This window comes from Aspergillus fijiensis (genome assembly GCF_003184825.1).
Source record: "Aspergillus fijiensis CBS 313.89 unplaced genomic scaffold BO72scaffold_104, whole genome shotgun sequence".
Classification (NCBI taxonomy): domain Eukaryota; kingdom Fungi; phylum Ascomycota; class Eurotiomycetes; order Eurotiales; family Aspergillaceae; genus Aspergillus; species Aspergillus fijiensis.
In genome coordinates this window covers 63,709-86,024 of record NW_024469080.1, presented here as the reverse complement: position 1 = coordinate 86,024, position 22,316 = coordinate 63,709, and the positions used below count along the sequence as shown (strand labels likewise).

General features: G+C 57.9%; 9 protein-coding genes and 1 non-coding gene across 10 annotated transcripts; 5 read left to right on the top strand and 5 right to left on the bottom strand.

Moving 5' to 3' along the window:
- Positions 1 to 863: 863 nt before the first annotated feature.
- On the top strand, positions 864 to 4,763 carry nrps9 (putative nonribosomal peptide synthase; the record flags this gene model as incomplete). The annotated part of the gene is made up of 1 exon (XM_040941893.1): positions 864 to 4,763. One exon carries the CDS (start codon positions 864 to 866, stop codon positions 4,761 to 4,763), a length of 3,900 nt encoding a protein of 1,299 aa, XP_040795382.1.
- A 1,265-nt stretch (positions 4,764 to 6,028) lies between these two features.
- On the top strand, positions 6,029 to 7,804 carry BO72DRAFT_17244 (uncharacterized protein). The gene is made up of 6 exons (XM_040939391.1): positions 6,029 to 6,182; positions 6,248 to 6,509; positions 6,565 to 6,999; positions 7,058 to 7,164; positions 7,231 to 7,330; positions 7,392 to 7,804. The coding sequence occupies exons 1-6, from the start codon at positions 6,150 to 6,152 to the stop codon at positions 7,532 to 7,534; spliced, it is 1,080 nt and encodes a 359-aa protein (XP_040795381.1). The 5' UTR covers positions 6,029 to 6,149; the 3' UTR covers positions 7,535 to 7,804.
- A 625-nt stretch (positions 7,805 to 8,429) lies between these two features.
- On the top strand, positions 8,430 to 9,507 carry BO72DRAFT_17212 (uncharacterized protein). Its single transcript, XM_040939386.1, has one exon. The coding sequence runs from the start codon at positions 8,579 to 8,581 to the stop codon at positions 9,275 to 9,277; it is 699 nt and encodes a 232-aa protein (XP_040795380.1). The 5' UTR covers positions 8,430 to 8,578; the 3' UTR covers positions 9,278 to 9,507.
- Positions 9,508 to 9,602: 95 nt separating this feature from the next.
- On the bottom strand, positions 9,603 to 11,720 carry BO72DRAFT_490602 (AATF family protein). The gene is made up of 3 exons (XM_040948142.1): positions 11,636 to 11,720; positions 11,449 to 11,551; positions 9,603 to 11,349 (listed from the first exon to the last, which is right to left on the bottom strand). Exons 1-3 carry the CDS (start codon positions 11,691 to 11,693, stop codon positions 9,738 to 9,740), a joined length of 1,773 nt encoding a protein of 590 aa, XP_040795379.1. The 5' UTR covers positions 11,694 to 11,720; the 3' UTR covers positions 9,603 to 9,737.
- A 233-nt stretch (positions 11,721 to 11,953) lies between these two features.
- On the top strand, positions 11,954 to 13,306 carry BO72DRAFT_453762 (Mrp/NBP35 family ATP-binding protein). Its single transcript, XM_040946060.1, has 4 exons — positions 11,954 to 12,049; positions 12,123 to 12,258; positions 12,333 to 12,452; positions 12,539 to 13,306. Exons 1-4 carry the CDS (start codon positions 11,993 to 11,995, stop codon positions 13,204 to 13,206), a joined length of 981 nt encoding a protein of 326 aa, XP_040795378.1. The 5' UTR covers positions 11,954 to 11,992; the 3' UTR covers positions 13,207 to 13,306.
- Positions 13,307 to 13,536: 230 nt separating this feature from the next.
- BO72DRAFT_502011 (lipase/esterase family protein) lies at positions 13,537 to 16,574 on the bottom strand (the record flags this gene model as incomplete). The annotated part of the gene is made up of 4 exons (XM_040949025.1): positions 13,537 to 15,598; positions 15,648 to 15,824; positions 15,909 to 16,390; positions 16,506 to 16,574. The coding sequence occupies 4 exons, from the start codon at positions 16,572 to 16,574 to the stop codon at positions 13,537 to 13,539; spliced, it is 2,790 nt and encodes a 929-aa protein (XP_040795377.1).
- A 194-nt stretch (positions 16,575 to 16,768) lies between these two features.
- On the bottom strand, positions 16,769 to 17,526 carry BO72DRAFT_453758 (uncharacterized protein). Its single transcript, XM_040946059.1, has one exon. The coding sequence runs from the start codon at positions 17,266 to 17,268 to the stop codon at positions 17,023 to 17,025; it is 246 nt and encodes an 81-aa protein (XP_040795376.1). The 5' UTR covers positions 17,269 to 17,526; the 3' UTR covers positions 16,769 to 17,022.
- On the top strand, positions 17,447 to 19,066 carry BO72DRAFT_453757 (NAD(P)-dependent alcohol dehydrogenase). The gene has a single exon (XM_040946058.1). The coding sequence runs from the start codon at positions 17,874 to 17,876 to the stop codon at positions 18,927 to 18,929; it is 1,056 nt and encodes a 351-aa protein (XP_040795375.1). The 5' UTR covers positions 17,447 to 17,873; the 3' UTR covers positions 18,930 to 19,066.
- BO72DRAFT_453754 (putative zinc metallopeptidase) lies at positions 18,997 to 20,720 on the bottom strand. The gene is made up of 2 exons (XM_040946057.1): positions 20,453 to 20,720; positions 18,997 to 20,348 (listed from the first exon to the last, which is right to left on the bottom strand). The coding sequence occupies exons 1-2, from the start codon at positions 20,463 to 20,465 to the stop codon at positions 19,084 to 19,086; spliced, it is 1,278 nt and encodes a 425-aa protein (XP_040795374.1). The 5' UTR covers positions 20,466 to 20,720; the 3' UTR covers positions 18,997 to 19,083.
- A 261-nt stretch (positions 20,721 to 20,981) lies between these two features.
- BO72DRAFT_t304 lies at positions 20,982 to 21,054 on the bottom strand. Its single transcript has one exon. It is a non-coding gene; the product is annotated as a tRNA-Thr (tRNA).
- Positions 21,055 to 22,316: the final 1,262 nt, after the last annotated feature.

Here is a 22,316-nt window from a genome sequence, read left to right as displayed (position 1 = left end):
GGGGTGAAGAACCAGAGATCGGTTTCCAAGTTCTCGCTTGTCGTGCGTAAGACTTGTGGAGGTTTGTATCCGGTGTGTGTTGGAGCTTTATATATGATTATACCTATACCACAGGCAACGAGCGGACAAGGATAGTATTTCCGTGGAGAGACCACGACAGCTTTCACGACTAGGGCATAATCGGACGAATTTGTCTCTCTAGGGCAATGCTGCCGCATAATGCGGATTACTTACATGCAGGGCACGCACTACACCGCTATTCAATCGGGGGAGATGGCGTTGCAGGCTGAGCTATATTTCCTGCATTTCTTGTCGATCAGCAGGATCTCTGAGACACATCAGTCTGTGCATGCACGAATCAGTTAGTTCGGCAGTCAACTTTGCTTGGACCATTGCCTCAAAGCGATTACGGTCTACCACCCGTACTCTTTCTCTCATGCACTGGCCTATTTCGGAGGCGTGCCCTTTCGGAAATCTGAGGTCCCCTTTCGATCCTAGCATCGACCTGGTTGGACTCCTCTGCCAAGAGGCAACTGCCACTCGAACCAATCTGCACGGACTTGGAGATCGGCTCAGCCGAACCTTTGCCGTTTTGGTAAAGCGGGGTCACTGCAGGATACTTTCTTTGATCTCGAAAAGAATGCGAGGCGGTCTCTCAGGGCTGGAGGGCGCCATGTGACAGTCGGCTTGGGAGGATTTGATCCGGGACGTCGACCCAGCACGGGATACTCTCACGCATATATAAGTACTCGCCATTGGATCAATATCGTATTGCTGCAGGCCTGCTATACATCCCCAAGTGATTCTCCCGCAGTCTGGACCACCCCAGCAGAATGGCCAATCCAAGTTTAGGAGGCAAGTTCATGGAGTTCGAAGGCGTGAGGTTTCCGCCGTTGCCGTCGGACTCCTACAGCCCTTCGCTCGATGGTCAAGTCACGAAGAGGATCCCCCATGATATCCCTCAGGATGAGCTACCCACCCGTCTATGTCTGAGTTGGGCTTTTGTGCTGTCTCTGTATACAACATCGCCGGATGTCCTGTTTGGGGTGCTCGATGACACACAGGGTCAGGGCAAGGGGGCGAATGCCATTGTTCCCTGCCACCTGGATCTGGACTCGGTCGACACCGTACGTGCTGGCTGTGCGATGGTCAACCAGTACTGGCAGATCAGTCGTCATTTTGAGCAGATGGGGCTGGACAATCTGCGCACCAGCAGCGCCGAGGCCACCCGTCTCTGTGACTTCCGCAACGTCTTGGTGATGCGACCGACGGCTGGCCTCGACGAGCCGGGCAGTGCCAGAGTCTTCGAGTCATTGAGTTCCCGGTATCCACTGGTCCTGATATGCGGCCTGGATTGCGCAGGTGTGACGGCCCAGGTGCATTTTGACTCGACGGTCCTCTCTCCCGAGATGTTTGAGTCAGTCCTGCACGCACTCTCGCACACTCTGGCACAAGTCACGTCCAGCCTCGACATACCTTGGGCGGACATTCAAACCAGCAACCCTGAAGATCTCCAGAAAAGTCTCCATTGGAACAAGCAGAGCGGCACTGAAACCAGCCGCGACTGCGTTCATCATCGGATCGAACGTCATGCTACCGAACGGCCACTGGCTCCCGCGATCTGCGCGTGGGACGGAGACTTCTCATACGGCGAGCTTGACCAGAGCGCGTCTTACCTTGCCCATCAACTCTCCCATGCCGGGCTCACGTCAGAAGGCCTCGTCTTTATTCTGTCGGAAAAGTCCAAGTGGACCCCCGTCGCAATCCATGCCGTCCTCAAGGCAGGAGGGGCTTTCTCGTTGATGGATCCCTCGCAACCGACTCACCGGCTCGTCACGCTCTGCGACCTCGCATGTCCGCATCTCATCCTGACCTCCCAGCAGCAGTACGCCAAGGCCCGTCTTCTCGGACCCAAAGTGATGATTATCCAGGAGATGAGCGCCGAACCCCCCGTCAAGGACCAAGTGGTGCCGCGGTTGTGGGAACGGATTAGGGTTGAGAGCCATCACATGCTCCATGTGGGCTTCACCTCCGGGTCGACAGGCACCCCCAAGGGCGTCGTCACCGACCATGCCGGCTTTACCAGCGGGGAGTCCGTCTCAGGGCTTGACAGCTCGTCCCGCGTACTGCAGTCGACATCGTACACCTTCAGTGCTTGCATGTGGGAACACCTGGTGGCCTTGACCTACGGCGCCTGTCTGTGCATTCCGTCCGAGGACGAGCTACAGAATGACATCGAAGGGGCCATTCACCGTCTCGGCGTCACCTGGGCGATGATCACTCCGTCCGTGGCGCGGGTAGTCGAGCCCACTAAGGTGCCCAGCATTCAGACCATGTTCCTGGTGGGTGAAGCGATCGGCCGGCTAGAGGTTGGGAAGTGGGCGCATCAGGTCGCCCTTCACTCCATGTATGCGCAGTCCGAGTGCGGGAGCCCGATCATGACGAAGCGGATCTTCGAGCCCCGGGACCTGTCCACAGTGGGATCCCCTGGCGCGGCGATCGGGTGGATTGTCGACCCCCAGGACCACAATCGGTTGATGCCGCTGGGCGCCGAGGGGGAGCTGGTGCTTCATGGGCCGTGTCTGGCCCGGGGCTATCTCCACAACCCCGAGCAGATGCACGCTACCTTCATCACGTCCCCGGCCTGGACAGAACAAGTCGGATGGGCCTCGACCACGCGGTTCCTGAAGACGGGGGATCTCTTCTCGCGCAGCCCGGTGGACGGGTCTTACCAGTTCCGCGGCCGCAAGGGCGGCAAGGTCAAGGTTCGGGGCCAGAGGATCGAACTGGCCGAGATCGAGTACCACCTGCGCGCCCAATTCCCGGAGGCCGTCCATGTCGTGGCAGAGCTCGTGCGCCCCCGCGATGCGGTTTCGCAGTATGGCATGCTTGTGGCCGTCATCCCCGTTGCGTCTGCGCGGTCTGATGGCGGAGATGCTGCTGGCCAGTGCCGGCTCCTGCCCCCCGATGCAGCGTTCCTGGCTCACGCACGACGGGCTTTGGACCAGATGAGCGAGCGGCTGCCGTCTTACATGATCCCAAACTCCTTCATCCCGGTGGCCCGTCTGCCGCGCACTGCGTCCGGGAAGATGCACCGCCGACTCTTGGTCGAGGTCCTCTCCCAGCTCTCTCGAAAGGAGATCCTGGCGTACATGACAGTCTCCAAACCGTATCGCCCTCCGAGTACCGAGCGGGAAGCACTCTTACAGTCGGTTGTGGTCAAGACCCTGTCCCTCGCCCCGGAGGAAGTTGGGATGGACGAGTCATTCCTCAGCTTGGGTGGTGACTCGCTATCCGCGCGGCAGCTCGTCACCCTGGCGCGTGGCGAGGGACTCGGCCTCACGGTGATCGACTGTCTCCAGCAGCCCAGTCTAAGCTCCCTCGTCGAATGCGCGAAGCCCAGCCACCCAGAGCCTGTCGACCAGACCCCAGCAACCGCGGAGGACGACCCCTTCAGCTCACTGCGCTACGACTTTCTCAACAATCTGCCCACCCACCTCACCGCCGACATGATCGAAGACATTGCTCCGGTCCGCGAGACGCAGCTCTTTCTCGTGCAGTATCAGATCCTCGACTACCTCCAGATCCGGATGACCGGCCCGCTGGACCCCGTCCGACTGCGCCGGGCGTGCGAAGGGCTGGTGCAGAGCCACTCCATCCTGCGCACGATCTTCCTCCCCTTCCACACCGAGCACGTTCAGGTCGTCCTGCGAACGGTCGAGGCCCCCTGGCGTGCCGTGAGCCCGGCCAGCGCCGGCCAAGATGCCGACCTCTGGGCGCACGCCGTGTGCGCCGAGGACCGCAGCACCCCGACGCCTCTCAGCGGGCCCTTCCTCAAGTTCATTCTTCTGCCCGATGCCTGCCTGCAGCAACACACCCTGATCATCCGCATCAGCCACGCGCAGTTCGACGGGCTGTGCCTGGACACGCTCCTGGGCGACCTCGCCGAGCTCTACGGCGGGCAAACCCGCAGCCCGCTGACCATCCCGACCAGCTACGCCGACTTTGTGCGCAAATGCGCCACGCTGCGCACGCCGCGCGCCCTGCAATTCTGGCGAACCCTCCTCGCCGACTCGACCCCGACCGAACTCCCGCTCACCCCGTCCACCGCGGCCCCGCACCCGCCGGGAGAAACGTGCATCGTGGCCACGCAGGACATCCCCACGGCGCTGCCGCCGCCCGCCGGGACCACGTGGGCCACGGTCGTGAAAGCGGCGTGGTCGCAGGTCCTCCGCGAGCGCACGCGCCAGCCGGACGTCACCTTCTGCCAGATGGTCAACTGCCGGTTCGTGGACGTGGCGGCCCCCGAGCGCATCGTGGGCCCGTGCCTGAACCCGGTGCCCGTGCGCGTGCGCGCCCAGCCGGCCTGGACGGTGCGCGAGCTCCTGCGCGCCGTCCAGGACCAGCACGTCGCCTCGCTGGAGCACCAGACGCTCGAGTGGGGCGACCTCGTGGCCCACTGCACGGCGTGGCCGCGCGACACCGCGATCGACTCGATCGTGCTGCACGAGAATATCAACGCCAGCCCCGTCACCACGGTCAGCAACGACGCCGTCTGGCGGCTGAAGGCCCACAGCGTGGACAATCCGCCCGAGCGCACGATCTACCTCTACACGTATCCGCAGCCGGATTCGCTGTACGCGGTGCTGGTGCTGTCCAGTGCGGTGGGCAGTCAGGCCGAGGCGCAGCGCCTCGTGCAACGCTTCGCCGAGGTCGTAGGGTTGCTGGTGCATCGGCCGGGGGCGCTGCTCTCGGCCTTGTGAGGTTCGGGGTTAGGTGTTCGGATTGGTGTATGGCCCCTTGGGCCATTGTTTGTTTAGTTGAGGCCAACAGCTTTTGTTGCATTCACGATGGCAAATCCTCTCGTCTTCCCCCCCGGATCCGATATACATACTGGATAGACCCATTGGGAGTAGGCCCTTCTTTGCTTGGCAATATGTGATAAACTTCATTCCAGTTGCGTTACTCACATCTTTCAACCCCCTCACTTGGGAAGATGAAAATATAAAGTATGGAATATAAAATATAAATTATAAATTATAAAAGATTAGATATACCGGGAAAGGCACTACTCCTAAATGGGACTAGTTGTATTGACTAGTTGTATTGACTGGCTGTATTGACTATCGACTATTGACTATTGACGATTGACGATTGACTCTTGACTCTTGACTCTTGACTAATATTACTCCTCCAGCTCCTCCTCACAAGGCAACTCTTTCCGTCTTCCAGTCCAATCCAGTTCAGTGCACTGTCCTCCAACCCATTCACAGGACCCCAATGTCCCCCACCACCAGACGTAGAACTCGTCTAATCACCGGCTGGTAATTCCTCATCCTCGATTTCCTAACCCCTAACTCCTAACCCAAGGCGCAAACTTCATTTAGTCAGTCGATCAGCTAACCATTCGCATCGGCCAAACAGCCAACGATGCAGGGGTATGTTCATCTCCTAGGCTACTGGTTTCCCCTTCGAAGGTTGTTGACTATACTGAGCGCTGCGACATTCCCATTGCAGCCCGGCACCTGAAGTGTGAGTCCATACACGCCCAGGGAATCGCAGCTCTGATGCTTAACAATCCCCCAGGCGACACCAATCTACCCTCCTGTGCACACTGTCAACGCGCCGGCATCGGCTGCAACCGAGGCTGCAACGTCCGCTTTCGAAGAGGTCTACTTCTTCCCACGGACACGGCAACTGCTTTTCCCGGGCAGGATCTGTGGCCGTGCGTGGTGGGTCCTGGTAAAAGTTTCTCCTCCTGGGCACAGAAGATCTTGTTCTCACGATCATTGATAGTCGAGTTCCGGGATGAGACTGAGGCCATCCAGCAACTCTACGAGGTGGTTCCATCACCACAGCTCTTGGACGAGGATTGTCGGTTCGGGGGGTCGCGGGGTCATCCATCATCTAGTCCGTTCATAGACGATCCGAGCTCAAGCCATCCCGCTTGGCCGACGCACAGTGGCCACCGATCAGTCGGTGTGAGCGCCGGACGGAGCAGTCACGATAGTGGTCCGGTGGTCGCGAGAGCGCGGGGTCCAGTTCGCACCATTATCGGTCACCCAGGAGACCTGAGCACCGACAGTCCGCCAAGCAGCCAGCAGTCAAAGACGCATCATCCGTGCTTCAGCGCCAGGGAAGCGACCTTGATGCGTAACTTTATCGAGAACATGGCGTTATGGGTGAGTGCTACGAACTATGCAGGCTTTGTCTAGCAGATTGCTGATGCTCCGCGGCTCATGCACAGGCTGATATCACCGATCCCGACCGGCAGTTTGAGACCAATGTGCCGGTAAAGGCTGTCCAGGAGCCGGCTTTGCGCTCTGCAATCTTCGCCTTCTCCTCGCGGCACATTGACAGACAGCGCAAAGTGGATGCGTCCGAGGCTCTGCAGTACCATAACCACTGCCTACAACTTCTGATTCCGGCCCTGTCTGGCTCGAGAGCAGACATAACAGATGTCGTTCTTGCCACAGTTGCGGTTCTGCGACAGCATGAAGAAATGGAGCGTATGCTAAACAGACCAGTGACGTCTTGCTCTCGGGTGGTGCTGACAGTTTCCAGCTGACGACAATCAATTCCATCTGACCGGTACAGCGCGCATACTGAACACAATATCCTCATTCGGCTCGTCGGGAGGGTTGGGTGAGGCGGCGGCCTGGCTTTGTCTACGTGAAGATATATACATCGCGCTAATTTCGCAGAAGCCGCTGCGGACGAATCTCCAGAGCTTCCACAGGTCCAATGTCTGGGTGAGGGATGACGACTTTGCATGGGCAAGTCGGATGGTCTTTCTGCTGGCTAAAGTCCTAAGTTGCGCGTTCAGTCCCTGTGGTCATGAGTCCTCTCTGGATCTAAGCGGGCTGCAGAGACTGGCACAAGAAGTGGAAGCCTGGAACGATTCGAAGCCTACTTCTTTCGACGCGATACGCTCTGTACCACGGGGGGCAGATTTAGAGCAGCGATTTCCTGAGATATGGATGTTGCTGCCAGTCCACGGTGAGGGTCAAAGGACCGTATGCCTGCGATATCAGCTAACGCAGTCGACACTTTATAGTTGTTGGGGCACAGTACTACCATATCGCAAAGATCGTTCTGGCAGTCACCACTTGCCCTAGTCCCACGCTCGTTTCCCAAAATTTCCAAGTATCCAGACATATCGAGGTGGGTTGATTCTCGACAAGACCTAAGATCCGCCTTCATGGTTCCGTGCTCACGAGGCAAGAGCAGAAAGTAGTCAGACACCACCTCTTCATGGTCCTGGGTTTGGCCAAGTCTAACCCCAAAGCTGAAAATACGCTTTTCACCGCGCGTCATAGTCTTGTAGCATGTGAGTACTCCAGCAAACTGTTTAGGAGACCGTTAATGGGACCAATGACTTACCTTTACAGGGGGCTGGGTCATTCGGCGTAGAGAGGATCAAGAAGCTTCCGAGGCTCTTTTACGTGAAATGGAGACCAGGACTGGCTGGGATGTCACACGGACGATTCAGGCTTTACGGGAGCAATGGGCCGACGATGATTCTGACTGCTGACACCAGACTTAGATTTGCGGGCATGATACACCATTTGTTTCACCGAAGGAAGTCTGAGGTCAGAGCGTGCTTCCCCTGCTCGGGAAAAAGGCGGTCACGTCACGGGGATGGGGAATCTCAATATATGGAGATCAACATGGCAGATTCGGGATCGTTTCAACCCGATCAGAGGGTTCTTCCTACTCCCATTCGCTCCGAGCTTATGCAAAGTCAGGTTAGCTGCTGATTACGAGAGCCAGCCCGAAAGCTTATTGAGCCGCGGTGCCTACAGGAGGTTTTGCCATGACATCTCGCTGACTGGGGGAGCAAATGCTCCGTCAGGACCAGTATCCGCGACATTGGCCGAAATTCTCCTGCCGATAGCTCATATCATCGCCCCCGTGAGGAGAATTCGGGTCCATCTTGCGAATCCTTGGTTTTGATCTCCTGTGTGTTGATCAAGACAAGAGAATTGGCTCTTATGCAAGATGGCATTCCGTTTTGATTTCAGGGTCCTGTTCTAGCGGTGAACGGTCCCTTGACAGCAACCCCCGATGAAATCACCTTATAATAATAGAACAGAATGCGTTAACATCCTTGCAGGCTTTTGAAGCCTGTAATGAGTTGTAATGATCTGCAAGACGCAAAGGATCGATCGACGGCGTTGATCGACTCTGATAGGGTTGGAGCAAGCAGAGAATTGGACCCTGCTTTCCATCATCCATCTCAGGCTCACAAACCGGCTGGCCAGAGCAATGACGTCTCATCCACGTGGTACCATAAATGAGTGCACCTTTATACCTGAAACATTACCCTGCCAGGTCTCTCACACCTTCCACAGCATTTCGGATCGCGTCCGTCTTGACAACATTTATCTGCATTGACATTGTCAAGCAGCAGCCCGCAGTGGAAACAAAGCAAAGTCTTGTTCAAGATAAGACATCTCACTTGCTCAGCATAACAGCTGCTCACCGTGTTTCCTTGATTCAGCAACCGAGGTAAACTTACTTTCTTCGTCTTGCTCGTGAGACCAAGCCGGACTTCCTTGATTCTTTTGACGGCCCGATGCCGTTCTTCAGCACACAAAAACGACGACAACGACGACCCTTCATAACCCCATCGCTGCCTGATCACCAGGACAGCAAGCCTTCACGGACAGGCAGCCACTCGATCCGTGCACTTTTCACCGGCAAGAAGACCAGGCCTGCAGCCCATTCTAGTCCCACCACTCCACCGCTACCCAACGGCAGCGAAACCGGTATAGGACCGAACACCACCGCCCCTCAGAACACTCAGGGAACATTCTCAATCTCATTCCACCCCAAGACCCAAACCACACTCTGCTGGCAGAACATCGATCCCCCGCATGATCTACTGGTTTCTCTCGACGAGAAAGCCCTGGAACAGCAATTCCTGTTAAACCGACCCCGAGCCACCGAGATGATCGACACCAGCAGAACCACGTCCCCAAAGTACACGTCCCCGAAGGGAGTGGCCGCCTCCCTCCTCCCGGGCTACAACGACGTCAGCGGCTCCGTCATCGTCGACTGGGACGGGTATCCGCATTTCCTTTCCCCGCAGGAGGAAGTCGATCGCAAACTGCAGCTGGAGGCAGCGGTGCAGGAGCGGATGTTGGGGTTGCCCGGTGCCCACCAGCAGGAGGGTCATTATGCTCCGCCGAGGTATACGCCGGCGAGCTCGAAGTCCGGATCGCGGTCCTCGCATTCGAGTACGAGTAGTGGCGGGTCATCCGGTCGGAGATGATGGGGCTGGTTTCTCGGGGGGCTCGGGATAAGCAGGACAGCGACTCCAGGACGACTTCGACGTGCATTTCCACGGATTCGTGAGCGTGGATCCGTTGATGATGAGCGAGCGGGGATGGAAGGCACTTCTCGACTCGGTTTGCCGTGCCCTGGGAGCTGAGCCTCGAACGCAGATTTATGATTGATGAACTTACGACTGCGTGGGACGGGATATGCACGATGGATGGATGATAACGAATAAGTGATGCTGATACTGAGTATGGATTATGATGATGATGAAGACGGTGATGATGATGACAATGATAATGATAATGTTAGGCCGGATTGATGGCGAAACGGGAGGCTTTTGTTGATTTCCAATCCAATGCGATATGATATATACAGTACATCCTTTTTTTAATGCAACCTCTGAATGTAAAAAAAAAATCGAGTATCTATGCTATGCCACCAGCGACGAAAGCCTAGTTCCGGAAGAGTCTCAACCCACCCTCCTCACGATCGACATCACTATCCTCACCAGCAGCTGCATCCACATCTTCATCTTCATCCTCCTCCCGTAGCATACCGCTGGCCGTGTTGCCCAGCAACGAAGCGAAGAACTCCTCCCGGGCGTGGCGGGTCCACGCGCCGCGGTCCTCCGGCGCCATGAAGTTCTGCAGCTTCTCGTGGATCTCAAACTTCATCTTGCGGCCCTTGGAGGCGCGGGTGTCCACGTCGCGTTTGACCTTGTCCTTGCGCATCCCGGTGACCGGGTGCACGGCCGACAGCCGCGAGGGCAGCTGGAGGTGCAGGGTATCGAGGCCGTTGGTGATGGCGTCCGAGGAGGACATGCGCTGCTCGACCAGCTCGCGCAGCAGGGTCTGGTAGAAGACGGTGTCGTCGTAGAGGGGCTCCACGGGCTCGTCGGGCTGCTCCGCCGCCTCTTTGGTCGTGGTCGTCGACTTGGCGTCTTTGGTCGTCGTAGTAGTAGCAGTGCGGGCGCGCTTCACGGCACGGAGCCCGGCGGCCGTCTCGGTGGCGACCTGCGCGTCCAGCACGGTGGAGATCGTCTGCGAGGCGGTCGAGGCAGACAGCAGCTTGCCGCGCGCGTTGGCGGTGGTCGCGGCGGTCGCCCCGCGGACCTTCTGGGACCACTTGTCGAGCACCGCGCGCCGGTGCGCCAGCGACTCGGCCTCGAGGGCCGTCATGCGCTTCCACAGCGAAGCGGACGAGGTGGCCGGCGTGACGGGCGCCGGGCGCTTGCGCTTCTTGCTGTCATCACCCTCCTGCTGCTGCTTGTGGTGCGCGTCCGCCAGCGCGAGGCGGAGATCCTCGAGGGTGGACCACAGCGCCAGGGCAGCGGATTCGGCGGATTTGATGGCTTCGCCGTCCAGAGGTTCGGGGACTGCGTCGGCGTCGGGAGTACTCTTCTCGTCGGTGGTGGATGAGTGTTGCTGGGCGGCCGCGAGGGAGAGCTGGTTGATGGCGGTGAGGCCCTTCTGGAGCTTGATGCGGGTGTTGAGGAGGGCGTCGAAGGTGGCGCGCTGCTGCTTCACGGCTTTGCCCTTGGCGGCGTCGGCTTTGGCGGCCTGCGAGATGGTCGCGGCGATGGTCTTTTGGTCCGAGGCCATTAGTTTGCGCAGTTCCTCGCGGTCGTCGGTTTTGCCGGTGCGGCGGGGTTCGTCGTTAGAGGCGTCGGAATCGTCATCCTCATCCTCGTCCTCGTCGTCCTCATCGGATGGGAAATCATCCTCCCCTTCGTCATCGTCATCCTCGTCCTCAAAACCGTCCATCTCATCCGACCCATCGGTATCCATGTCGTCGAAGCTGGCCTCCTTCTTGGCCTTCTTCCCGGCACCCTTGGCCGGTCGGGCAGTCTCCTCCTCGCTTTCTTCGTCGTCGGAGATATCCTCATCGTCCTCGTCCTCGTCGCTGCCTAGCTCCTCATCGTCATCCTCCTCGTCTTCCTCATCGCTGGACCGGGCCGCGAACGGGTCGTCCTCGCTCTCGGCTTCGAGCGCCTGTCTGCTAACTTTCGAGCCGGCGTACTGCTTCCCTAAGGCGACCGGATCCTGTTTGCGAAGCTTTCCCTTGCTGAGATAAGTCAGCGTCACCCTCGTACAATCCAGCCATCACAACAGACGACTATCCAAGATAATCCAGGGTCAACACTCCGGGGAGAAAAGAACCTACCCAACAGCCTGATAATGCTCTCGTCCCGCATCAGCATCCACGGCCTTTCCTCCCTCCTCATCACTCGATTGAACACCGCGATCGAGATCCTCGGGGTCGAAATCTGCAATTGGGCGCAAAGACAAGTCAGTCAGACCCAGGGACAGAAAACTCAACCCCAGAAAAAGCAAGGGAAATAAAAACAAACCTCTAGGAGTAGGATCCTCCAGCTCAGCGAGCTGTTGCGCCAGCGACTTGGGAGCCATAACGTACAGGGACAGGGTACAGCAAAACAACGGCCAAAAAGGTTCGTAGTGGCTTGCTGTTTCCGCGCCAACTTTTTTTTTTTTTTCTGGGAGGAAGTTCTGCCCGCAAAATTTCGGGATGCGGTCACGGGAGAACTAACTCCTTCAAGCCGGAAAGCAGCTATGGAAGGCAGGTTTGACCGGCGGTGAAGGACCGAAAATCGGGCAGTATCCTTGATCTTCCGTCTTGCGTCAAGAATGTTGGATTCTCACCGCCGACCACCCACCCCATTTCGCATCGCTAGACTTCCACAGGCATCATGTTGGGGAAGAGGTTCTTCTCGACCGTTCGGGTGCTGCAGCATGATAACCCTTTGGTATAGTTTTTCTTTCCATTATCTCTCGGGATAGGGTTCGGTTCTTGTCTAACGTAGTGGTGGAAAATGGTAGGGCCTCCCACGCTCGGGCACTCCGCCCTCCCTCCGCAGCCGCCGCGGGCTGCCCGAGAAGCGCAAGATCCGGGACGTGAAGAAGGTGATTGCCATTTCGTCCGCGAAGGGGGGTGTAGGGAAGTCTACGATCGCCGGTACCTCTTCCTCCATACGATACAACAACACAGATGACGAGACACAAGAAACTGATGTGAGATGGAACAACAAGTGAACCTCGCGCTGGCGTTCGCGCGGCGCGGCATCCGCACGGGAATCCTGGATACCGATATCTTCGGGCCTTCGATCCCGACGCTGTTGAATCTGAGCGGGGAGCCCAGGCTGGATGAGAGTGTGTCTCCCTTCTCCTCCTTTCAATAAAAACGGCCAAGATCCCTAAATCCAACCCCACTAACCGCAACCGCTATACAAAAATAGACAACTGCCTCCTCCCGCTGACAAACTACGGCCTCAAATCCATGTCGATGGGCTACCTCCTCCCGCAAACGCAACAGCAACAGACCCCTTCGTCGACAGCAGACCCCGTCCCCATGGACAGCACCCCGATCTCCTGGCGGGGCCTGATGGTTACGAAGGCGATGCACCAGCTGCTGCACAGCGTCGCGTGGGGCCCGCTGGACGTGCTCTTCCTGGACCTGCCGCCGGGCACGGGCGACGTGCAGCTGACCATCAACCAGGAGGTTGTGCTGGACGGGGCGGTGGTCGTGACGACGCCGCAGGACATCGCGCTGCGCGACGCCGTCCGCGGCATCGGCATGTTCCAGCGCATGGACGTGCCCGTGCTGGGCATGGTGCGCAACATGGCCTTCTTCCGCTGCCCGAGCTGCGGCACCAGCACCGAGATCTTCGGCCACGGCCACGACCACCTGCGCGGCCGCGAGGACGACTGGGGGGTGCGGGCCGAGTGCCGCCGGCTCGGCGTCGAGTTCCTCGGCGACGTGCCCCTCGACGGGACCGTGTGCAAGGATGCCGATCGCGGGGTGCCGACCGTCGTCGCGGAGGAGGGGAACCCCGACAGTGGGCGGCGGGCGGCGTTCTTGGGGATCGCGGAGGAGGTGGCGCGGAAGGTGGGAGTGCAGTGGTGAGGATTTTACTGTTTTTTGGGGAAAGGTAAGGGGAAAGGAGGGAAAAGGGGGGTTGTGTATTATATGGTCTCCTTTTGGTTCAAGTGTGTACATATACCCTGGCAATTGAGTATGATTCTTCGAATCGTTTGAGTTGATTGGTATTAATGCTGGATATAGATGGACTTTGCTGCGTCTTGAACAAAAAACCAAAACTAAAGTGCAACTATGTAAAGCTGGGTATAACAACCAACAGACCTCCCAAGGAACCAAAGAAAATGAACACTGGTCATGCCTATATACATCTTGTGAAGGGGAGACATCACCTGTACAATACAATGACATCAACCCTCAGTGCGCAACGTACTCCTCCGCCGTCTTGAAATACTCTCGGTCAGGCAAGCCAGGCCGCGGCGTCGACTCTGCCTCGTGACCATCAGGACCCAGGCCCGGGGTACCGACCTCACCATCCCCAAGCTCACTTGGCAGAGCCTCGAACGAGCGATACGCAGATTCGTTATCGCTAGCCATGCCCAGCACTCCCTTGGCATTGAGCACAGCACGGGTACTCGCTGCATCGAGTCCGTTCGTCGTGGTCACGGCCAGAGACTTCTCGTCGCCGATTGTGCTCGTATCCTCCGGCGGCTCGGTCGTGAGCCCACTGCGGATGGTGCCCGACCCGGCATTGGACGAGGCCCGGTGTCGCAGTCGTGAAGCCCAGTGAGAGTCGCCTGTGTTCGGAATAGCGCCCGCTTCATGGAAGAGCGCGCGGGTGCTGGCGTTCTCTTCTTCGAAGTTCTTTCCCTCATACCCCGGCAGGACGAGCATGGGAGTGAAGCTCTCAAGCGACGGGGCTTTGGTGTGTGAGTTCGCTGATTGATCGCGCGTATCATCATCTACCTCGGATGGGACCTTTGTTCCCGACGAGCCACCCCCATTGCTCAAGCCATTCGACTGGGGTTTGTTGGAGAAGTCCTGCACGGAGGCGCCAGTCACGGCGACGGCGCGCTGGGTGGCGAACGCGTTCTCGTCCGTCTGTTGCGCAGCCTCTGCCTTCATCGACGCTCCCGCTTGGCCGGCATCGACGCTCGTCCGTGTGGACCGGTCGCCCTTCAACTGTTCTTTGACGACGGTGCGCTCGTCATGCTTGCTGGCCATCTTACTCCACATAGTCATTGGGTAGCTCTTGCCGCCAGTCCTGGATGGCAACACGCGCGGGACGGTGCGCCGGGCAGCAAGGGAGCTCGGCGGTGGCAGCTCGCCTTGGAAATTCTGGAGTCCATACGCCAGCTCCTTCATGCGCTGTCGTTGAACACGGAGCTTCTCCTTGGCGAATCTGGTATCCCATTCCTTCTTCGCAGACAGCCACTTGCGCACGAGCACAGGGTTGAATACTCCCACTTTGGACGGGGGGATTTGGAGCACGGAGCACGCCGATGGGGGATCCAAAGGGTATACGTTGCCCTTCTTATCCACTCGCTGCCGGATCATGCGGTCCTTGAACGCGGGTAAGGGGTCCCCGGCCTTGCCAATGCAGTCGACAGGGGTGTGAGAATTTTCCGATTCTCTCTTGGATGGGTCCTCGCTGCTATCAGTGTCGCTGGATACACCGTGGTCGTCAACAATCTCGACCTCGGTGTCTTGCGCGCATGCAAGAGCCCAGGCGCCAAATTGCGCAATCGCCCGATACATGTATTTTGCCGGATGGGTGAAGCTGAGAGTCGGCGCCACATGACATAGGTCGTCCCAGACCTGGAGTTGAACGTAGGTTCCCTGATACTTGTGAAGGGTTTCCCTGTTGGGGTCATGCTCGTCGAGAAAAGCATCGCCAGGCGGGTACGCGGCCGGGTTGGCCGCCTTGTGGGCCACGTAGAATTGCTCATCCCTCAGCATCTCGCCGCCTCCACTCTGAATCAGCAGTGGAGGCAGTCCTCCGAGAGAAGGCTGGAAGATAGGGGACACGAGTGGGTGGGTCAGAAAGTCGTTGGTCGCATACATGTGAATCTGGTCCTTGATCTCGACCGTTTCTCCGTCAATCGGGATACTGATCTTCTCATTATGAATCTCGGTGGACTGGCGATCCGAGTTCGTGCGCTCGGCTTCGGAAGAGCTGCTCTTGTGCATCGAGTAGCCCCTTTCCGCCGTCTCTTCGTCCCGACTACTTTGCTCGGGGACAGCATGGCTGGGCTTAGCCGGGTTCACCTTGAGTGCTTTCTTTAGAGAAGCAAGCTCATCTGCGTTAGGGGGCGGCCACGCCGGAGACGGCTTGTGCATGAAGCCGTACGGAGGAATATAGTCTCCGGGGTTGTCTTTGACGATGCTAGGGAATGAATGGGTCAAGTCCACCCAGGGTGAAATCAAGATAGCCCCCGCCGGCAGAGGAAGCCCTTGGTCGCGTAGGAGAACCAGCATACTTCGGCCGTTAGCTGCAGCTTGCAGGATTGACCGGACCTCAGACTTACGAGAGAACCAGACCTCCTCCGGCAGAGTCACCGGCGAAGAGGATTTCCTCGGGCTTATGCTCTTTTAACAAGAACAGGTAGGCTGCCAGTGAATCCTGCATTCCACAAGGAAAGGGGAATTGCGGCGCCAGGCGATATTTAGCTAGACAGGGAATCAGCTTGATTCGGGGGTGGACACTGGGACCTATCATTAGGTCGAAGACTCACTTGAACACGGTCAGTAAGAGATGCTTCGATTCAAGGATGACATAAAAGGCTTACCGTGCAAAGACCCTCCCCTTCAACTTCCGCGCATGGCGCTGCATCTGATACCGATGTGTATCCAAGCTGCCAAAAAAGTACGCCCCGCCATGGATGTACAGCATGATGCGCTTCTGGCTGGGGTGGTCGCGATCTGTGCGCTTCCGCTCGTTGTAGTCCTCCTTCATCTCGATCCATTCCGCCTTCAAGTCCTCCGCGGGGCCGCGCCACTGCCACCACTCTTTGCCGCCGACGCGGGCGACGCCCTTCGGGCCGAGCTGCTTGTTGATCGCATCAGCTGCGCCGAGTAGACAGTCCTCCGGCACGGTCACGGTTTCGAGCTTCACCCAATGCGGCGCGGGCACCCGCTGGCAGGTGAAGGTTTGGAGGTCTTCTAGACTATGCTTGGAGGCGTAGATGAGGAACTCGCGTAAAATGCGGATGCTTTCATCGTAGGAGATGTGGACGTTTGGTTTGTGGTGGAGAGATTTGCGGTGGAGGTACTGATGGCAGGAGAAACGGGTGTCAGTTGGTCAGTTTGGGGAGGGAAGGAATCGACGAAAGGTGAAACGCGATGGAGCCATTGTTGGCAGCGGATGGGAAGGATGAATGACCCACATGAGAGATCAGGGTCTGGAGGACGGTCGGAGTGAGGGCCAGACTCAATGCGAAGGTATTCAGGGGCATGGTTCTGATGCGCTAGATGAGGGAGGAACAAGCCTCACAGAAGGTCATGAAGCCTTGAAGAACTGAGAGGAAGTGGGCGAGGTATAAAAGGGCAGGGTCGGATGGAGGAAGACCTCAGGAGGAGAGGGGGTGGCAGCGCAAATAAACCAAAGGGAGGGAGGGATAGGAAGCAGCGGAAACACAGAGAGACGAACACGGAGTGGGCCAGGAACCGATCGATATAATCTTAATGGATCAGTCGACCAATGTCTGGGAGGAGAGACAAGGGCTGGACCCTTTTGGGAGTAAATGAATGGCTGTGCTGCGAGGAACAACAACGCAGTGCATCATCATCATCATAATCATCACTGATCCATTGATAGTCTGGTGGTGCATCCCCTTTGATTGATGGATTCCTCAGGCCCAGCCGAGGTCGGACTCAATGATGTCATCACCGACCAACGTCCCACTAGTCCCTTTGCGGAAGCTGCGTTGGCTCGGGCGCTCGATGGCAGTCATTGAAACGCTCGTTCAGGCAAGAGTCGGTCGCATGGAAACAGTCCGGCATCATGGATGTGTAGTATCCAAAGTTGCTGGAGGCAATTTGCGACCGAGGGTGGTCTGTTCGTTGGAGAGGTGCAGAGGTGCAGAGGGAAAGAGGAAAGATGATCTGTATGACGCCGACACGAGTGGTGCGCTCCAGTAGCTTCTCCATTGGCCCACTTTTGCAGCCAAGCTTCTGATAAGGACCCCATTGCTGCGTCGGACGAATAGCTTGAGGCTTAGCCGGTGACCGCTATAGCTTCAGCTGGGCTCCAGCTGGGTCTCGACTGCTGGGACTGCTGGGTGGCTTGAGGCTGGGTTCTGTGTTGTCATACTTCGAGGGTCTGACAGCAGGAGGTTGTTGGACAGACAAGTATTAGCAAACAGCTGGACTCAAATCACCCTCACCGCCAGCCGATTTCGCTCAATCGCTAGAATCACCTGACCTTTTTTTTTGAGCAGTGCCAGTGTCTGTGACCAGATGTCAGCTTCATATTACAAGCATGAAACAGCTTCAATTGTGCGGGAAAATGTATTTACAGAGAGATCCATGCCAGTACAAACATCCCAGTCTAGAACAGCCGCCATGACGTCTCCATTAGCGGAATCTCCTCTTAGCATGCTATCTTATCGCGACTCCGACCAGAAAATCCACCACCACCAAAAACATTCCTCTTCCAACCACTCTCTCTGCCACTTTCACGTCAACCTCCACTTTAATCCACACCATCAGCAGACACCCGTTCTACAAGCCTGTACACGAACCACCCACCCAAGATGACGACGACAACAACAGCAACGAGCCCCTACCCAACCACAATGAGAGCCTGGCTCTACAGCCACACCAACCCGACCCTCGAAGCCAACCTCACCCTGGAGCCCTGCGCCCGCGCGCCTCCCGGGCCTCTCAAGCCGTCGCAAGTCCTCATCCGCGTGCTGACCGCCGCCCTGAATCCCGCCGACTACAAAGTCCCCGCGATGCCGATCATCACGACGGCCCTGATCCGCAAACCCGCCAGCCCGGGCCTCGACTTCGCCGGGGAAGTCGTCGCCACCGCTGACAACCACAACAATAGCACATCGTCGTTCAGACCCGGCCAAATCGTCTACGGCACCCTCGACCTGCCCACCCAATTCGGCTCGCTGGCCGAATACCTCATCGCCCGAGAAGAGAACCTCCACCCGATCCCCGCGGGGGTCGAGGTCGACCACGCCGCGACCGTCGGCGTGGCGGGCATGACGGCGTGGCAGTCGATCGCGCCGTTCATCGCCCCGGACACCGGGGCCAACGTCTTCATCAACGCCGGGTCCGGCGGGTGCGGGATCTACGCCATCCAGATCGCCAAGGCGCTGGGGTGCACCGTGACGACGACGTGTTCGACCAAGAACGTGCCGTTCTGCCGGGAGCTGGGCGCGGACGAGGTGCTGGACTACACCGCGGAGGATGTGGTGGCCGTGCTCAAAGCCAAGGGCCCCGTGTTCGACCACATCGTCGATCACATCGGCCTCCCCGCCGAGATGTACAACGAGTGCCATGCCTTCCTCAAGCCGGGCAAGGTGTTCGCCCAGGTCGGCGCGACCCGGTTCCCGACCTTCGCGACGCGGCTGCTGCGCCCCGGCTTCTTGGGCGGCGGGAAGCGGAGGTACCTGCCGATCTTCTGGAAGCCCAGGAAGGCGGATCTGGTCACGGTGGGGGAGCTGATCCGGGATGGGAAGGTGAAGGTTGTGCTGGATAGTGTCTACGAGTTTGAGGAGGCGCCCAAGGCTTTCGAGAAGTTGCGCTCGGAGCGGGCGCGCGGGAAGGTGGTGGTGCATGTATCGAGTCGAGACTAGGAAATGAGATGGGATGGATGAATGCTTGAGAGGTACAGATTCGCCATGCAACGCTTTCGTGTTCTCTATGTACAGTTACGTTGATTATGATACCACGAGGGGTTCGACTCGAGCAGTCACGCCCCTCACAAATAAACAACCCCAAAAAACCCGATCATTTTTTCGGTTGCAAGAAGGTCATCGCCGCCACGGCCATGGCATCCACTGCCGTCTGCAGCGTAGGTTCAATAACCGGAGCGAAAAACGGCGAGTGGTTACTCGGCAGCTCGCGCACGACATCCCTCTTGACGGCATCGTCCCAGGTGTCGGCATCCACGCCGCCAAACGTCCACATCACATACGGCGCGCCCACAGCCGTGGCCAGCAGCGAGAAATCCTCACTCGCGGCCGCGGGCTCCGACTCGACGAGCCCGTCCTGGAAATAATCCCCAAAGGCACCCTTGAGCGTCTCGACCAGCTGCCCATCATTGATCGTCGCCGGGGTGGAATACGTGAGCTTCACCAGGGGTTTCTCCACGCAGCCGGCGGCCTCGCACTCGGCCTCGACGATCCGCCGGATCGACTCGACCACGCGCTTCCGGATGCCCGCATCATACGTGCGGACATTCAGTTTGAGGTCACAGTAATCCGGGATGATGTTGTGGGCGTGGCCGGCCTGGATACTGCCGCAGGTGACGACGGCCATCTCGCCGGGGGTGACCTCGCGGCTGACGATGCTCTGCAGCTTGGTGACGACGGCGGCGCCGGCGACGATGGGGTCGATGCAGGTATGGGGCGCGGAGCCGTGGCCGCCGCGGCCGTGGATGCGGACGTCGAAGGCGTCGGCGGCGGTGAGGAAGCGGCCGGCGCGGACGCTGACGGTGCCGGTGCGCATGCGCATGACGTGCTGGGCCAGCACGACCTCCGGGGCGGGGATCCGGTCGTACAGCCCGTCGTCGAGCATGGCGCGCGCCCCGTCCAGCTGCTCCTCGGCCGGCTGGAAGATGCACACCAGCGTGCCCGCCCAGTGGGCGCGGGCGGCGTGCAGGAGCGCCGCGCTGGCCATCAGGCTGGCTACGTGCGTGTCGTGCCCGCACGCGTGCATCACGGGCCGCGTCACCCCCTCCGCGTCCGTCGTCTTCTTCGTGCTGGCGTACGCCAGCCCCGTCTTCTCCTCCACGGGGAGCGCGTCCATGTCGGCCCGCACCAGCACCGTGGGGCCCGCCCCGTTGCGCAGCACCCCCGCCACCCCGTGCCCGCCGAGGTTCGTGTGCACCTCAAACCCCAGGCTCCGGAGGTGCTCCGCGGCCGTCGCGGCGGTTTCCTGCTCCTGGCCCGAGAGTTCGGGGTTCTGGTGGAGGTGGCGGTAGATCTCCTCGAAGGGCTTGAGGTCCGGGCGGTATTTCGCGATGATGTCCTTCATGGTGGATGGTGCTGATGCTGTTGCGAGGAGGGGTGTTAGAGGTGATGACAATGGTGGAGTGCAACGGATGAAAGGCGGGGAAACGGTGCAGTGGGTATGGTAGTATGTGGTGGGGGCTCACCTAGAATCTGCATTGTTGGCTGTTGCCGGGGGGGGTGGGAGGTAATCAATGCTACTTATAAGGAGGGATTGGCTAGGGTGCAGCTGAGACAGCGAGTTGAACATGACAACATGAACATTCCAGGTGAGATTCGGATTGTCGAGGATCGGCAGTGCATGCGAACCAGCGTTCAGGACGATTGCCGAGTAGAAGCAAGCGGAGAAATGTTCGATAAGCCAGGCTGCTTACTCCCAACTCGTCGTCATGGCCGATAAGCTCCAGTGGTTCGGCGGACGGCGGAGCTGGCCGCGAAACCCTGCCATTTCCAGCAACTCGGCAGTTTGGGGTCGATTGACTTCAGTGCTCGGCTATCTGCTTCTTGGCTGAGGGGGAACAAAGTACAGGCAAATAAGAACAGGGGAGGAGAAGTGCTCGCTCTGTTTAATTTTTATCACAAAAATAAGATTGTTGGGGTGGAGGGAAACGAGTATGGCAAGCTAGATCCTATACCGAGACAGGAGGCTGGGTGGGAAAAAAAAGGAAATGCAACTGCTCACACTCGGACTCGAACCGAGGATCTCAGCATTACTAGTGCTGCGCTTTACCATCTAAGCCATGCGAGCTGATTGGTCAAGAAGAGTGTCAATTGCATACATGAACCTTTTAACACATAACCGGGTTGCACCGCAGCTGCTGTCGTCCGTCTACCCCGCACAAGTGTTGCAACAAGACTGGAGTTGATTCTCAGCCGCATCAAGTTTATGGTTGTGTTGCAGTCAAGCATCTGTCCCCGGCCTGAAAGGGAATATGCTGAAATGTTCTAGGTGGACAGAGAATGGAACCATTCATTACAATCATTCCGAGCCTTGAGGATGCAACAAGGGGCGGGCCTTTGGGGGCAATGAAACGCTAACTGTTGTCCTCTTCGGATATCCATAAACATTGTGCTCCCCGTATTTGTCTGTTCTAGATTGCTGACCGTCCAAGTTGAACATTTGCATGTTGATATTCTTGCAACATGCTGGTAACATAGCATCGGAGATTCAGAGGGAGTTGTCATAAGTCTAAAATCTAGAAATAATGTCTGTCGTGCGACCCACGGTCTACAATACCCCTTGTCCGGCCGGAAGTACAGTACATCAATTCACCGCTTCAGACAAGACCCCGAAACCATTCACAGCATGACACACCAGAGTGAGTAGATAGTCTCTATAGTGATATCTCCTTCAGAGTCGAAGCTAGCGCAACTAGTACCAATAGTAAATGCCCACACAGTGAATGATGCTGCTCAAGTAACTCGCCAATAAGTGAATATACCTCCTCAAGGCGCAGAAAGTGATTTGAGATACCATGTTTTTATGGTTAGGATCCCCACCCTCTAGACCTCACCCTCACCTCATCCACAAACTGACCGGTTCATCCTTCTGCCAACTCACAAATCTCCGCCTCTAAACAAGCTCTTCTACCACACAAACCCCTCCACCACCGACGAAATAAACCTCAATCCACAGCCCACAGCAGAAATGAACCTCCGCAGCCTCGCCCTCTTCCCCCTCCTCGCTGCCCTCGTCCACGCAGCCGTCATGAACCCCGTCGACGACCTCGCTGACCAGGCCCTGGATCCCGGAATCAACTACTGTAACCGGAACTGCGTCAACAACGACCGCTGCCGCGGCAGATGCGGCGTGTGTGTGAACCACAAATGCAAGGCCAAGGAGTAGTACGTCATTCGTCGTTGTGCAGATTAGAGCTCACGATGCTATATGTACTGACAATCGACCGTTCATGTGCAGAACCGCAGTTAAATTATCCTCCATGGTTTTCACCCCGTGTCTTTGCTGGGTATCGAAGCCTCTGCCCCAGAGGGAGGCATGATCAAAGGGAT

Bases quoted from the DNA above. Each gene is read 5' to 3' on its own strand.
- BO72DRAFT_17244 (XM_040939391.1), top strand. From the start codon at position 6,150: ATGCGTAACTTTATCGAGAACATGGCGTTATGG. The intron at 6,183-6,247 runs GTGAGTGCTACG...GCTCATGCACAG, and splicing joins TCGAGAACATGGCGTTATGG to GCTGATATCACCGATCCCGA. The intron at 7,331-7,391 runs GTGAGTACTCCA...TTACCTTTACAG, and splicing joins GCGTCATAGTCTTGTAGCAT to GGGGCTGGGTCATTCGGCGT.
- BO72DRAFT_17212 (XM_040939386.1), top strand. From the start codon at position 8,579: ATGCCGTTCTTCAGCACACAAAAACGACGACAACGACGACCCTTCATA.
- BO72DRAFT_490602 (XM_040948142.1), bottom strand. From the start codon at position 11,693: ATGGCTCCCAAGTCGCTGGCGCAACAGCTCGCTGAGCTGGAGGATCCT. The intron at 11,552-11,635 runs GTTTGTTTTTAT...GCCCAATTGCAG, and splicing joins GGAGGATCCTACTCCTAGAG to ATTTCGACCCCGAGGATCTC. The intron at 11,350-11,448 runs GTAGGTTCTTTT...GACTTATCTCAG, and splicing joins GAGCATTATCAGGCTGTTGG to CAAGGGAAAGCTTCGCAAAC.
- BO72DRAFT_453762 (XM_040946060.1), top strand. From the start codon at position 11,993: ATGTTGGGGAAGAGGTTCTTCTCGACCGTTCGGGTGCTGCAGCATGAT. The intron at 12,259-12,332 runs GTACCTCTTCCT...TGGAACAACAAG, and splicing joins AGGGAAGTCTACGATCGCCG to TGAACCTCGCGCTGGCGTTC. The intron at 12,453-12,538 runs GTGTGTCTCCCT...ATACAAAAATAG, and splicing joins GGAGCCCAGGCTGGATGAGA to ACAACTGCCTCCTCCCGCTG.
- BO72DRAFT_453758 (XM_040946059.1), bottom strand. From the start codon at position 17,268: ATGGAGAAGCTACTGGAGCGCACCACTCGTGTCGGCGTCATACAGATC.
- BO72DRAFT_453757 (XM_040946058.1), top strand. From the start codon at position 17,874: ATGACGACGACAACAACAGCAACGAGCCCCTACCCAACCACAATGAGA.